The sequence below is a fragment of the Lasioglossum baleicum genome, chromosome 1 (genome assembly GCF_051020765.1).
Source record: "Lasioglossum baleicum chromosome 1, iyLasBale1, whole genome shotgun sequence".
NCBI classification, from domain to species: Eukaryota; Metazoa; Arthropoda; class Insecta; order Hymenoptera; family Halictidae; genus Lasioglossum; species Lasioglossum baleicum.
In genome coordinates this window covers 17,205,196-17,217,519 of record NC_134929.1, presented here as the reverse complement: position 1 = coordinate 17,217,519, position 12,324 = coordinate 17,205,196, and the positions used below count along the sequence as shown (strand labels likewise).

Sequence of the window (12,324 nt, the reverse complement as noted above, 5' to 3'; positions counted from 1 at the left end):
TACATGCTTGAAACGCATAAGAATGGACACACGTATATGAGCATCTAATATATATATATAATATATGTTCTGTTCAAATCTCAGTTTACTTAACAATGTCAAATTGAAGTACATTGTTTGTACTATTAATCCCTAAAGTAACGATCGATATAAGGAAAACAAAAATGTTTATTACATGTTCGAATTTAAAGTTACGAGATAAATGTGAATACAGGAGTTACAGCAGGTTATTAATTGTACGTACATACAGGATTACCTTTCTTAGTTTGTAATTTTGCATGTTATATATAAAGATACAAATATATATGTATAAAATATATATATAAATAAAATAGTGAGAAAGAGACAGAGAGAATGAGTGAGAGAAAGACAAGATAGTATGAGGAGTAGAGTGAGCGAGAGAGAGTATTACATAGTCATTTATAGAAGAGATACTAAACTAAAAACATTATTGTCTCATATTTGACGTTTTCTCTTATGTTGCGGATCTATTAGAAACAATAAGAACGATCATTGTGTATACTATTAATGCATATAAAAACAATCCATATTACACGTTATTATAATATCTACGAATATACTAATTATTCTAAGGTTTAATTATTAATAACTAATTGAAAGTAACTGTGTTGGTAGTTTTTGTTTTACTATAACCACATCCTGCCTTCGGCCAATTTACGTACGAAATAGGTATACATCGAATTAAGTCGAATAAAAAATATATATCTTAAAACTATACACAAAGTTTAGAAACATTAATTTTAAATCCTTCATTTCGTCAAGAATTATATAGAAGTAAATATAGAAGTTTATTTAATCTGTCGGTGTTTAAGACGATAAAATTCCTTCAATCTGATAGCCTGCGTTCGTATAAAACCGCCAGCATCTTCCGGTTCAAAGCCATCACGAATATCCATTGAGACTAACTCTTTATTGTACAATGAGACCTCGCTATGTCGACCCAGTATAGAGACTGCAAAATCAAAATGATTTTTTTCCGATGTTCATATACAAACTCTTCATTCAGTAAAGCCTTGATCTAAGAAAAGCCCTCAGGTCTGTGCTGTTTCCTAGATCCAGTAGTGACCTCACCGACCGCGCCGAACGTAGAAAAGTGGAGAGGGTAGGCTTAGATCAAGACTTTACTGTATTTTATTCATACATACCATTTCCTTTATATAATCGTAATCGAACCGTTCCACTAACGTATTTTTGAGAATACAGTATACTATTCCGCACGAAATCGCACTCAGGAGAGAACCAAAAACCTGAAAGAAGTTTAAATTAATCTCAGAAAAGACATAAAGAAATTTATTAAAAAACTCAGTTTACCATTGTAAACGTAATTAGACATCTTATCGGCCAAATAAGATTTCACCCTCAACACCTCACGGTCCAATAAAAATATTTCCAAGTCCTGATGAGCCTCGTGAAGGATTTTAACGCCGGGTGATTCGTAAATACCCCTGGACTATAATTCAATGTAATTTAATTCATGGTGCTGCTAATTCGATTAAATCTTTTCATACCTTCAAGCCAATGAAACGATTCTCGACGATGTCTATACGCCCTATACCATGTAGACTACCAATTTTATTCAAGTATTGCATCATTAACAGAGGAGCAATGTATGTGCCTTGATCTTTTAAATTTTTCACGAACGATGGGTAGCCCTCTCTAAACCCAATTTCAATTTCTGCCGATTCCGCGGGAGAGTTCAGTGGATCGGTTGTCATTTTGTACAATCCTCTCGGGGCTGCTGTGTTTGGATTTTCTAGAATTCCTGATTCGTAACTGAAAATGTGAAGTTTCCATCATGAATTCGAAAAATATCCAATCACTGCTAAATTATAGTTTTTCATTTGCGTTTGATTTTATAATGGAAGAATTGATTCAATAGTCAATCAGGCAATCACATATATAAAGCTTAACATCTTAGTTTTCCTTGTACCTAATGTGCAACAAATTTTCATCAATACTCCACGGCTCTTTCGGCGTCGCTGAAACAGGAATGCCATTTTCCTGAGCGTATCTTAACAAGTCCGGCCTCCCTGCGAATCTCGTGTAAAATTGTTTCTCCCTCCAGGGTGCAAGTATCTATGTGATAATGAGATATATATATAGAAACAGCCATATAACATATCGAATATGATAAAAAAAAATTTACCTGAATATTCGGGCAAAGGCTGTAGGCGCTCAACTCGAAACGCACCTGATCGTTGCCTTTGCCGGTCGCACCGTGAGCTATTATAGAAGCGTTCTCAGCTTTTGCGATTCTTATCAGACCTTCGCTAATGCATGGCCGAGCGATTGATGTGCCTAAGAGATACCTGTTCTCATAGATCAATCCACACGCAATAGCCGGCCATGCGAACGAAGATACAAAGACTTCTCTGAGATCCTCGATTACGACCTTGCAGATAATTATTAATAAATATGTGGGAAGTTAGTAAAGGAGTAGACTTTATCGCCAGGGAGGTGGTTCGTAATTGAAAGAATGGTTTCCGGCAATAAATTAATGTGAGCATACTCATTTACCTTTATAGCGCCGATTTTTAACGCTTTTTCTTCAACAACATTAAAATCTTCCTCTTGTCCTATATTTGCCTAAATTATAATTGATTGATATAATACAGTTAAGTGCACTTTAATTGTACCTGTACCTGTACCATCTTACCATGTAAGCGATAACTTGATATCCTTCCTCTTTTAACCACAATAGTATACAGGATGTATCCAAACCACCACTATAAGCTAAAATTACTTTCTTCCCGGATTTCGACATTTTATAAAGATTTCATGTAACAGTGACTAACAGTGACAGCGGTAATTTCCAAACTGGCAATTGGAATATTATTATGTAGACAAGTATGTCTCCGGACCCCTGATAAATGATAACCTTTGCAGGCATATTGCAACACCAGTGTATATATATATATATCAATCAATTTTTATACGCATTTCGAATAACGTCTGTAAAAACATTATATATTACGTGGTATGGCGTGTGCATTAAAAAGAAAGACGATACTTGGAGCAAATTGTAGGCCTTTATAAGCAGAACATTTTGTTTAGTCTACAATCTACATACACATACGTTCATATAATATATTATTCAATACCGTAAACTTTGTATTAATCTCGCCGCTAAGTAATCGTAATATTAACGTACATCAATAATTGTTATGAATAATTAACAGATTCACTTCCACCGGCCGAGTAGCGGTTTATTATAATTGCTTCTTATGTGCAGCAGAAGTTTCAACATGTAAATAGTTATCAATACGGTGAAGATAATTAATTACTTTTATACGAACCGGTATATAAGTCTTCAAAAGTCGGACAATCTTTTTTTTTGTTTTGACGAATGTTTAAATGCATTGCTTTCATGAGAACTTAAGATCGACTTACTTGCACTACAAGTCAGCATACATGCACGCTATGTGAACATATATTTATCAACGAATCAACATTATAACAGACGTATAATAAATAATTTAATGTACACTTATCGTTTTTATTATACAAGAAACATATTTAAATAGAATGAAGATATATATAATAAATACTAATATTCACATTATGTCTCTATTTTGAAATCGATACACGCGTTAATTGTGTTGCACATGATACTTATATCTTTTCATGCGAATTCCATAAGCGTTATTGATTCTGTGAGTGAAATCGAAGATTAAACCTTTTAAGGTAAAGTATGTAACAGTCTATAGTTATTCTTTTTTGTTTGTTTAGAGCGGGAGATAACGAAATGCTAATAACGAGAAATTTGCACGTATATCACGATTTTCTTCTACAACACATCAAATTCCATTGCTAACCGGCCCCCTTATTATTAATAAAGGAGTAGCACGGTTCAAAGTAACATATCATATTCGAACTACATCATCCGCCAGCCTAAGGTACAATTAAGCACTTCCGTGTGATCTACACCAGTATTGCCAAGATGTTTATTCGTTTTCTTATTAACTTTTTAAACGCGGAGGCACTTAATATTTTTTCCATTCTAACGCTCAACTGCTATTCATGATATGACATTCACCAATTTCTTAAATGGTCGCTTAAATGGCTGCGCGACTTACAGAATTGACTGCGTGTTCCCTATATAATATTTTCAATTGTATAATCGAGATCATCCACAGAGTTTCATAGCTGGTACTTATTGATGGAGCCAAAGCTAATGACGTATCGGGAAATACGGGAATGTGTTCTCTTCTTCTTGTGTCTACACGAAAATGTCTTTACACATGAAGTTTACTTAGGTCGTCTAAGAAAGACTTCGGCGTGATAATGTGCGACGAACCTGGAAAAAGGAGTAGTTATATATTAGAAAACATTTTTGTAAATACTTAGCGGTCTGACGTATACATACCAATTATCACTTCCCAATTCTTCAAAGCATTTGTTACTTCATAAGCGCATCGTATTTCAGAGAAGCAAACTCCACCGACCACGAACACGATCAAACGGGGTACGTTCTTAATGGTTTGTTGGCCTTTGTCTTTATGCCAGTGACCATATCGTGCACTGCAAATAATATATAATCATGTATTGTCACAAGCATAAAATATATTGCACCTTCTTTTAAAGAGGTAAACTCGTTTCCAGGATTGCAAGGATGTGGGATGTGCCTTCTCATTTCTCGATAATGCAAAAATGGGGCTTTTCAGTAGTCAAAAGCGCTAGATAAAAGATCGATCTAATTCGCATTATTCGGAAGCATAAAGCTGCGACAGCTACAAATTACGCCTTGTAAACGTAAAAATATAACTTTTGAGGGCGACTGCGGCCTAGATTGATCTATTATCTAGCGCTTTTGATACTGGAAACGAATCTGCGCCCCTTTTTAATACAGGAACTCATAGCATACCTGGTTGGAGCATGATAGCCCGAGCTAGCAGCACGTCCGGCCAGGAATGGGAAATGTTTGGAGTCGAGCTTGTCTTCAATGGCGTCTTCCATAATATCCTTCATAATCGGTGTCCAGCGACTCATTTGGTATGTTTGTTCCGTGATTCTTTCTTTACGCGTTACAGTATACAATTTCTTACGGTTACCACCCTGCGGGACAACATGGTAATGTAAAGGAAAATCTGCATGAAAAATTAATAAAATAATATATAAAATAATACTTACATCTACTACGATATTGATACCAAGGTTCGCCATGTTAACTATTGTCTGTTTATCGTCCACCGATATTTGGGCATGGTGAACTAAACGATTAAGATTCTCATCGGTAACGCCATTTTTACTAATAACATACAAGGAGATGATTCGTAGCTTGTCCAAGTGGTGTACAGTTTGATCAAGTAAAATCGGTGTGATGTTCTTCATTTGATCTTTGATACGTTCACCCTCGGCATCTGTGCCCATTGCTAAATCCTGACGAGCAATAAAGTTAAATAGAATTTGACATCATTAATATTAACGAGTAACGTGGAAATATTACATACTTGTTCTACTTTGCACAGTTTATCCACGTTCCCTTGGTAACGTTTCATACAATCCTCGGCTAATTGTAAATGCGTTGCATATTTGCTTAATTCTTTTTGATACTGTGGCATTTTCTTGATCATTTGTGAAAGATCCCTCATGCTTTGTTTATCTCCTTGCGGCATCCGTTTTGATTCTGTGAACTTCTTTAGATTTTTGGTAACATTTCTGAAAGGAGTTCACGTATTTAAATTCTGCTTCACTCTTCAACATACACTGATTAAAATGTTCGAACTTACTGTGAAACTACAGCAATATGCTGGTGTCTAAGCTCTACCCACAAATCATCATTCTCGTCCAATAATACTTCTTTTTGCACTCCAGCTGACGCTTCGAACCTGTCGAAAAATTGATATGTGTTAACACTTTACCTATTAGGAGCCTATTAGTAGGATTTTCTATAATTGTGCTGTACCAAAAGAAAGCATGGAAATTTTCTTCGACATTGCAATCTTAAATGAAACTATTAGATGACATTACTGAGGGTGACTTGTTAGCTCACAATGAAAATTGATGTTGCTATTGAAGGTTCCATTAAAAAGTGTTTAGCCATGTACCATGGATTTTTCAAAATTATGTAATAATCACCGGTCGGTAATGTGTTAATAAACGATTTCAACCTAAAGCTTGTAGTTTAATTGTACCTATAGACGTCGTTCTCAATATCTAGTAGGTCGTATGCCATAGCTTGCAGCGTCAACTCGTGTAACAGCGGTGAGACGCAGTCGAATCCTCGGTCCAGGATAAGCAATTGGGAACGAGCTTTCTCCGGTCCTTCTCCCATTGTCGGCTCATCCGCTTTGTAAGCATCCAATTTTTGTTGGACCATATGTGCCAGCTCCACGTTTCGGTCGAAGTCACTGAAATTTCATGGTACAATACAATATACCAATTGGTTTCCTAGGATAATTGAAAATATAAATTGGTAATTCTATACCTTCGGTATCGGACAGACGGATACTCTCCGAGAGTAGCGCAAAGAGTCGCTATTTGTTCGGCTATTCTCTCCATATTGGCAGTCCTCAAGTTGGCGAAGGAAGCGTTGTAAAAGCAAGCGAACGTTTCGCGTGAGTCCAAGGAGAAGACCTATTATACATACTTGTTTAAATATTATTATAAAAGAAGCTCATTAAATTAAGCGCGATTAATTTTGTATATTTAAGCGGTGCGATTAATAATGAAATACACGCATGCATACATACATACATCAAGAAATGAAAGATATCTTATGAAATAATAAGGGTATACAGAAACGCATGCGAGAAAAGAAATTCTTGTACGAAAGGAAACATTATTCAATAAGTAATTTCGAGTTTTGGCTAATAAGATCTGTTTCGACAAACTCTGCGCCATTTCAAATTTTATATTTATAATGTTTAAGGATAGATACATAGCGCAGAATATGTTATTAACAAGTAACTACGTTTGATCTATCAAGCAACCTCGTATGTATATACAGTAAGGTATTCATAGAAGTCTGTCGCCTATGTTACTACTTTTTAAAATAAAAAAACTGAAAAAGATAGAACTACTCTGCTATTCGAAACTCAGAGAATTGAAAGTAATCGTTGCGATTCGTGGCCATATCTAGCAACTACAGTTTCTTCGTTTCTTGATCGTCACCTGCGACTCGTAAGGCAGGAAAGCGATGTTGATCTCTTTGAGGGTTTTGATCTTTTTAGCGGCGAGAGACTTGCAGATTTCATTGAACAGCTCCTCCGGACACACTGTTCGCGTACAAGCATGAATGCATTCCGTCGTTAGTACGTGCTTACTTGTGAATATTGTACAGGATAGGGAAAAGTTTAGGAGACAGGGGGTTAATAGTTGAAATGATTTGCGTGTCAACATTGTCGTGATCATTGAGAAAAATTGAGATTAGGCTCGCGAGTTCCAAAAAATACCACAACACGTCGGACATAGTGTGTGTCTATGTGTAGAAAGGGTATGTCGAGTGTGAGTTAGTATGTGTGTGTGTATGTGCGCCTGCCACCATGAAGAACGTAAAATGATTAGACATTTCGTTTTCTCGTTAGAGTTCCCTTTGCTTTACCTGCTCCTCGTATGGTATGAAAGCGATGTTGATCTCTTTTAGTGTCTTTATGCGTTTAGCTACCAGCGAGTGACACAATTCTTTGAACAACTCGTCGGGACACACTGTAAAGAGATATACTTAGAATCTCATGTGGATCATGGACATTTAATTTGCGCCGGTCTGTCCACTCTTGTACAATCTTTTCAATTATTTCGTAAAGTCCTGCTGCTTACACTTTGTGTTCGTTTCAAACAAAAATTAAAAGAAATGGGAGTGAAAGCCCTCGTGTGTATGCAAGGAGAATAGTGTACGCTACCGTAACGATGCAGTAAGACCCTCTTTATCATTGAATCGTACTGTAAAATAATAAACCTTCAACATTTATACACTCAGAAATTTTTCTACTATTATTCTACCTATATTTGTACCAGCACCTATATTAATTTCTATACTACATTGAAAATTCTGTTGAGAATTGTATGTTAAGAGTACTGCGTCCATTCTATTTAGGATGTTAAATCATGGGACGATATCAATGAAATTAATCGAGGTCTTACTGTTAAGTATATGGTGTCTGTCGTAATTTCTTATGAAGCTACATTGTTTCGGTGGATATAGAATCTTTTCCATAGAGAATTTAGACGAAGCAACGTAAAACGTACGATAGTACCTTCCGTGAAATAAATGTGTGCGACTTTATATATGGTCCGTGTCGGATTGCTGAAGTCTTCGATTAGTTTTTGGACAGAATTATTGCACGGTGTAATCAGATAGATCGCTTCCATGGTCGGCAATGGTTCCCGTTTTTTGTTAATGTCTTCTACCAGAGTGATTCCTTGGGCACTGATATCGTGCATTTTGCAGCATGCCGACACCATTCTCATGGCCAGTTGGTCCACTACCAAAATGCGCCATGGGGTTCCACTGTCCGCGGCCTTTTTCTGTTTGATGATCTCATTCATAATCTCTGTGAAGAAAAATATAATGGTGAAAATCGTTTCTAGAATTAGACTTATCAATAATTATTTTATTGTTCTACTTGTTCACTAATAACAAGACCGTGGATTTTTATTTAAAATAGAAATCCTCCAAGTCAATTTTAATAAATCGAAAATATTGCACGGATACTTTTAATTTCATTTTATGTTCTGCATTTCATTCATTTGTGCCGTAAATGCATAAAATCCGCAGTCTATACTAACAATTACGTCATATAAATAATATATCCATAATTCACATTAATTTTCGATTTAGATAGAATTGGAATCGTTCGAATATTTCAACGAAAGAACATTTTATTGAATGTAGCGTTTTCTGTATAGTTTGCGTATAAATCAATGGCAGTTGTATTTTCCTTTTGTACTCGTTTCCTGTTGCGCATAACAGGCGTGTATATATGTATAGTGTCATTTGAATAATTCAACAGTTTGGTATGGGCCACGATATACCATCATTTATTTCTGTAAAAGCCGTATGCATTTATTCATAATTAATCGCAATTATGCTCGAGTGATTTTAAATTAAATAAGATATCTTTTCGCGCTCTCAACGCGTATTGATCGTTCTTACCGAGCAATGACGTCACCCAGGACAGGTTCGTAACTACAGATCGCAGAGCCCCGTTTAAAGGAGTTTAACCGATTGAAAGGTTACGAACGTTCGTATTACGAACTAAATCTACGAACTAAAATCTAATAATTAGATTTTAACGTGACGCGATAATTATTCTTTAGAATAGCGGTTCCCTAATTGAATTACCCTATGCTGATTGGTATTACGCCTAAACTTTCGATCACGCACCACAAAATTATGCATTACAGTATGTTAATAGTTTTGTTAATAATTAATAGTTTAGTATGTTAATAGTTTCTATAAGATACGCAAAAGGATTAATTGTTTATTCACCCTGATTTTAAAATTTCAAGTAATAAAATAGCGCAAGTGACACATTTTTTAAAATGCAATAAGGTTAATTCAAGACAGATTTAAACACTTCCATAAACCTATTACTATTATTTTTAAAAGATCGTAATTTTACATGATACGCCTTATGAACGTTAATTATTGTATCAACATTTATTTGACCAGAACTAAATTCAAGATATGGTTAAATAATTAGAGTGAATCATTTAGTACTGTTTAAGAACTAAGATTACTCGTGAGAAACATAGAAAAGTACATTTATGCAGTATCAGTAAGAATTATGCAAGGCTATCAGTCAATATTTACGTATTTACTTGAAGAGTATACTGATAAAATAACTTATGTCAGTGATAAATTACAATTACAGTCGGTACGAAATCTAATGATATATGTTACTACATGTGATGATATATTTAATTTAGGATACAGAATTTTCGGAATAGAACGAACACTGATTTGACATTTCCATCGAGCAGCCGCTTCGTAAACGATGAAATCATCACAGCACATACGCCCCTTGGAGGTTACGTAGTCTGACAGTGCTTTGGGTCGCATATTTTTCACGTGAAACTTATCAAACAGATTACTCTCACATAGCAGTGTGAAAGTATTTCGAAATTTCGTCACCTACGCGGAAAATTAATTTTTTTTTTCGTTACTTACTTTGACCGACTTGTGCCTTGAGCGCCATTTTGCCAGTAACTGCCAGTAACTGACTGCTGGTTTGGTCACCAGGTTGCGCTTTGAAACGGAGTCGAAGATATTTCGAGAATCATCTCATAATCTATGATCATCTTGTAGTGTTCCTTCATTCGAATCGATGATGCTGACTTGTGCTTAATAATGTATATATACAATTAATTAGTTACTGTACTTCTCGTAATCTTTCGAATGACCTACTTCGATCGACAAAGTATTGATCTCGCTGGAAAATAGTTGAGGATAGCTAGCCAGGTAAAACAGTAAACGTTTATTAGTGAAAAGGTGCATGGTTTCGTAAGTTTACAAATGTAATCTTACGTTATCGTACAAACATTTACTTAAAATTATTTCATTATTTATGGATATTTAGTGCTTCGTTATAGCATTAATTTAAATTCGCGAATTGGAGTCAATAAATCAATATTATAATATGATAATGAAAATGCATTGGGCCCATATACAGATTCTTCTAATGGGGGCAACATTAATTGGACAACCTTCAATAATTAATATTTTTAAGATTTGACCAAACGGTACGAGATTTTTTGAGATGTCAGACGGATTAATTTACTCAATTTTTGCCATTTTTAATTATTTATACCTCATAGCAACCTACTTGGTCGATTTTTATGATATTTTGTGCATGTAGTTTATAACTTACTTAGATGTACAAAAGGTATGTACAAAATTTTCATTGCAGTCCCAGATAAAAAAGTTAAAAATGGTGATCCATATTTTTTCTTTGCAATTCACCTCTCTCTCTTGTAAACTCTAGTTCTTCTAATATTAAAAAAAAACTTAAGTCATCCGGTCCAATTTAAAAAAAGTGATTAGTATCCAACGGGTGTCCACTTAATTTTGAAGGACATATAAAATTTTAAAATAAAGTACGTTAGAAGACCAATTAACATTGATATTAAAAGTACATTTCAAAAGTACATTTTGTTTTTGCGGTGTGAAACGCGGCGCCAGTTACACTCTCCGATATATCGATCGCCGTTTAAAAATTTCGATAATTGTTCGATCGCGAGAGTTGCGTTCAATTGGTGGAAGCGTCTTGGCCGAGTGCATCGGCGCGAACACATTTAAATAACGAAATAATCGGTCTGGCGTATCGATAATGTGCAAGGAATACGCGAGATGAGTGCACTATCTGAATGAGAGAAAGAGAGAGATGGGGAGATTGGCAGTAGAGCCGGGTGAGAAAGAAAGAAAGAGTGAGGGCGTTGGAGAGTGAGGGGGAAGAGAGATCGGCTCAACGGGGACGCGAGAGGGTTCGTTCAGTTCAGTCAGTACCGATTTGTTCGCCGGTGTGCGTGGATCGTGTCGACGGTTTGCGCGCGCAGCGCCTGACAGTGTGGTCCGTTATTACGAACGATACTCTGGTATTCTCGCGTTTATCCTCCTGGCGATTTCGTGTGTCAGGCTGCGTGTCGATTTGAAAATAAAAAGGAAAATAAAAGAACGAAATCATTCGTTGGTTTCGCACGGGAAAGAATGTGTGCCGCGGATATTGTTTAACAGTGATACCACGTCCTGACTACGGGTCGTTGTATTTTCTTATGTGACCAGTGTAATTAGTGTAATACGTTTCCGGTATCTGGTGTTCCGCTGCGATAATTCACCATGAAGCTGGAGTATCCCTGTCGCGTCGAGGGTTGGCTGAACGTCTGCGGTAAGTTTAAACTTTTACAATCCTTTTTTTTCGTAGGGGAAAAAAAAGAGAATCAGACGAATGGTTCGAACTCGGAGGGAGGTTATGTGCGGTCGCGTGTACAAAAGTGTCTGTGGTACAGTGAACCTTCCAGATGCACGTGCGCTCTGCGCCACAAGAACGCTATTTCGCTCATTTCGCTAGCCGGCACTCGAGCCGGGCTTGCACGCTTCGTTGCATAACAACAAGTGCAGGGGGAGTCTGTCATCGTTTCGGTCCTACGAAACTCCTTCGACCTCCCCGTTATGTATCCACGGGAATGTCACACACGGCTGTATTTCTTGATAGTCCCCTGGTGTTTATCTCTGTGTAAACAAGCCTTACAGAACACTCCTCACCCGGTGAAGAATGTCTCCTTTGTACTAGCGTTTCTCTGGGTTTTTCTAATCACTTCGAATTACCCGCGCGGTGACGAGGGGATCGAGCTCTCCTCGATCTG

The 12,324-nt window shown here is 36.4% G+C and overlaps 2 protein-coding genes across 3 annotated transcripts; both read right to left on the bottom strand.

Annotated features, from left to right (window-relative positions):
• Nucleotides 1-150: 150 nt before the first annotated feature.
• Ass (argininosuccinate synthase) lies at nucleotides 151-2,921 on the bottom strand. The gene is made up of 8 exons (XM_076425926.1): nucleotides 2,678-2,921; nucleotides 2,539-2,607; nucleotides 2,168-2,413; nucleotides 1,952-2,097; nucleotides 1,530-1,794; nucleotides 1,333-1,471; nucleotides 1,167-1,268; nucleotides 151-973 (listed from the first exon to the last, which is right to left on the bottom strand). The coding sequence occupies exons 1-8, from the start codon at nucleotides 2,783-2,785 to the stop codon at nucleotides 810-812; spliced, it is 1,239 nt and encodes a 412-aa protein (XP_076282041.1). The 5' UTR covers nucleotides 2,786-2,921; the 3' UTR covers nucleotides 151-809.
• Nucleotides 2,922-3,030: 109 nt separating this feature from the next.
• Rop (Syntaxin-binding protein Rop) lies at nucleotides 3,031-10,183 on the bottom strand. 2 transcript variants are annotated; one of them, XM_076425697.1, is made up of 11 exons: nucleotides 10,133-10,183; nucleotides 8,217-8,513; nucleotides 7,565-7,668; nucleotides 6,449-6,597; nucleotides 6,156-6,371; nucleotides 5,751-5,849; nucleotides 5,472-5,679; nucleotides 5,152-5,400; nucleotides 4,886-5,076; nucleotides 4,388-4,542; nucleotides 3,031-4,318 (listed from the first exon to the last, which is right to left on the bottom strand). In XM_076425697.1, exons 1-11 carry the CDS (start codon nucleotides 10,158-10,160, stop codon nucleotides 4,257-4,259), a joined length of 1,758 nt encoding a protein of 585 aa, XP_076281812.1. In that variant the 5' UTR covers nucleotides 10,161-10,183; the 3' UTR covers nucleotides 3,031-4,256. The 2 variants fall into 2 exon arrangements, with proteins under 2 accessions (XP_076281812.1, XP_076281804.1); XM_076425689.1 differs by lacking the exon at nucleotides 7,565-7,668 and adding an exon at nucleotides 7,135-7,238.
• Between the last annotated feature and the right edge of the window lie 2,141 nt (nucleotides 10,184-12,324).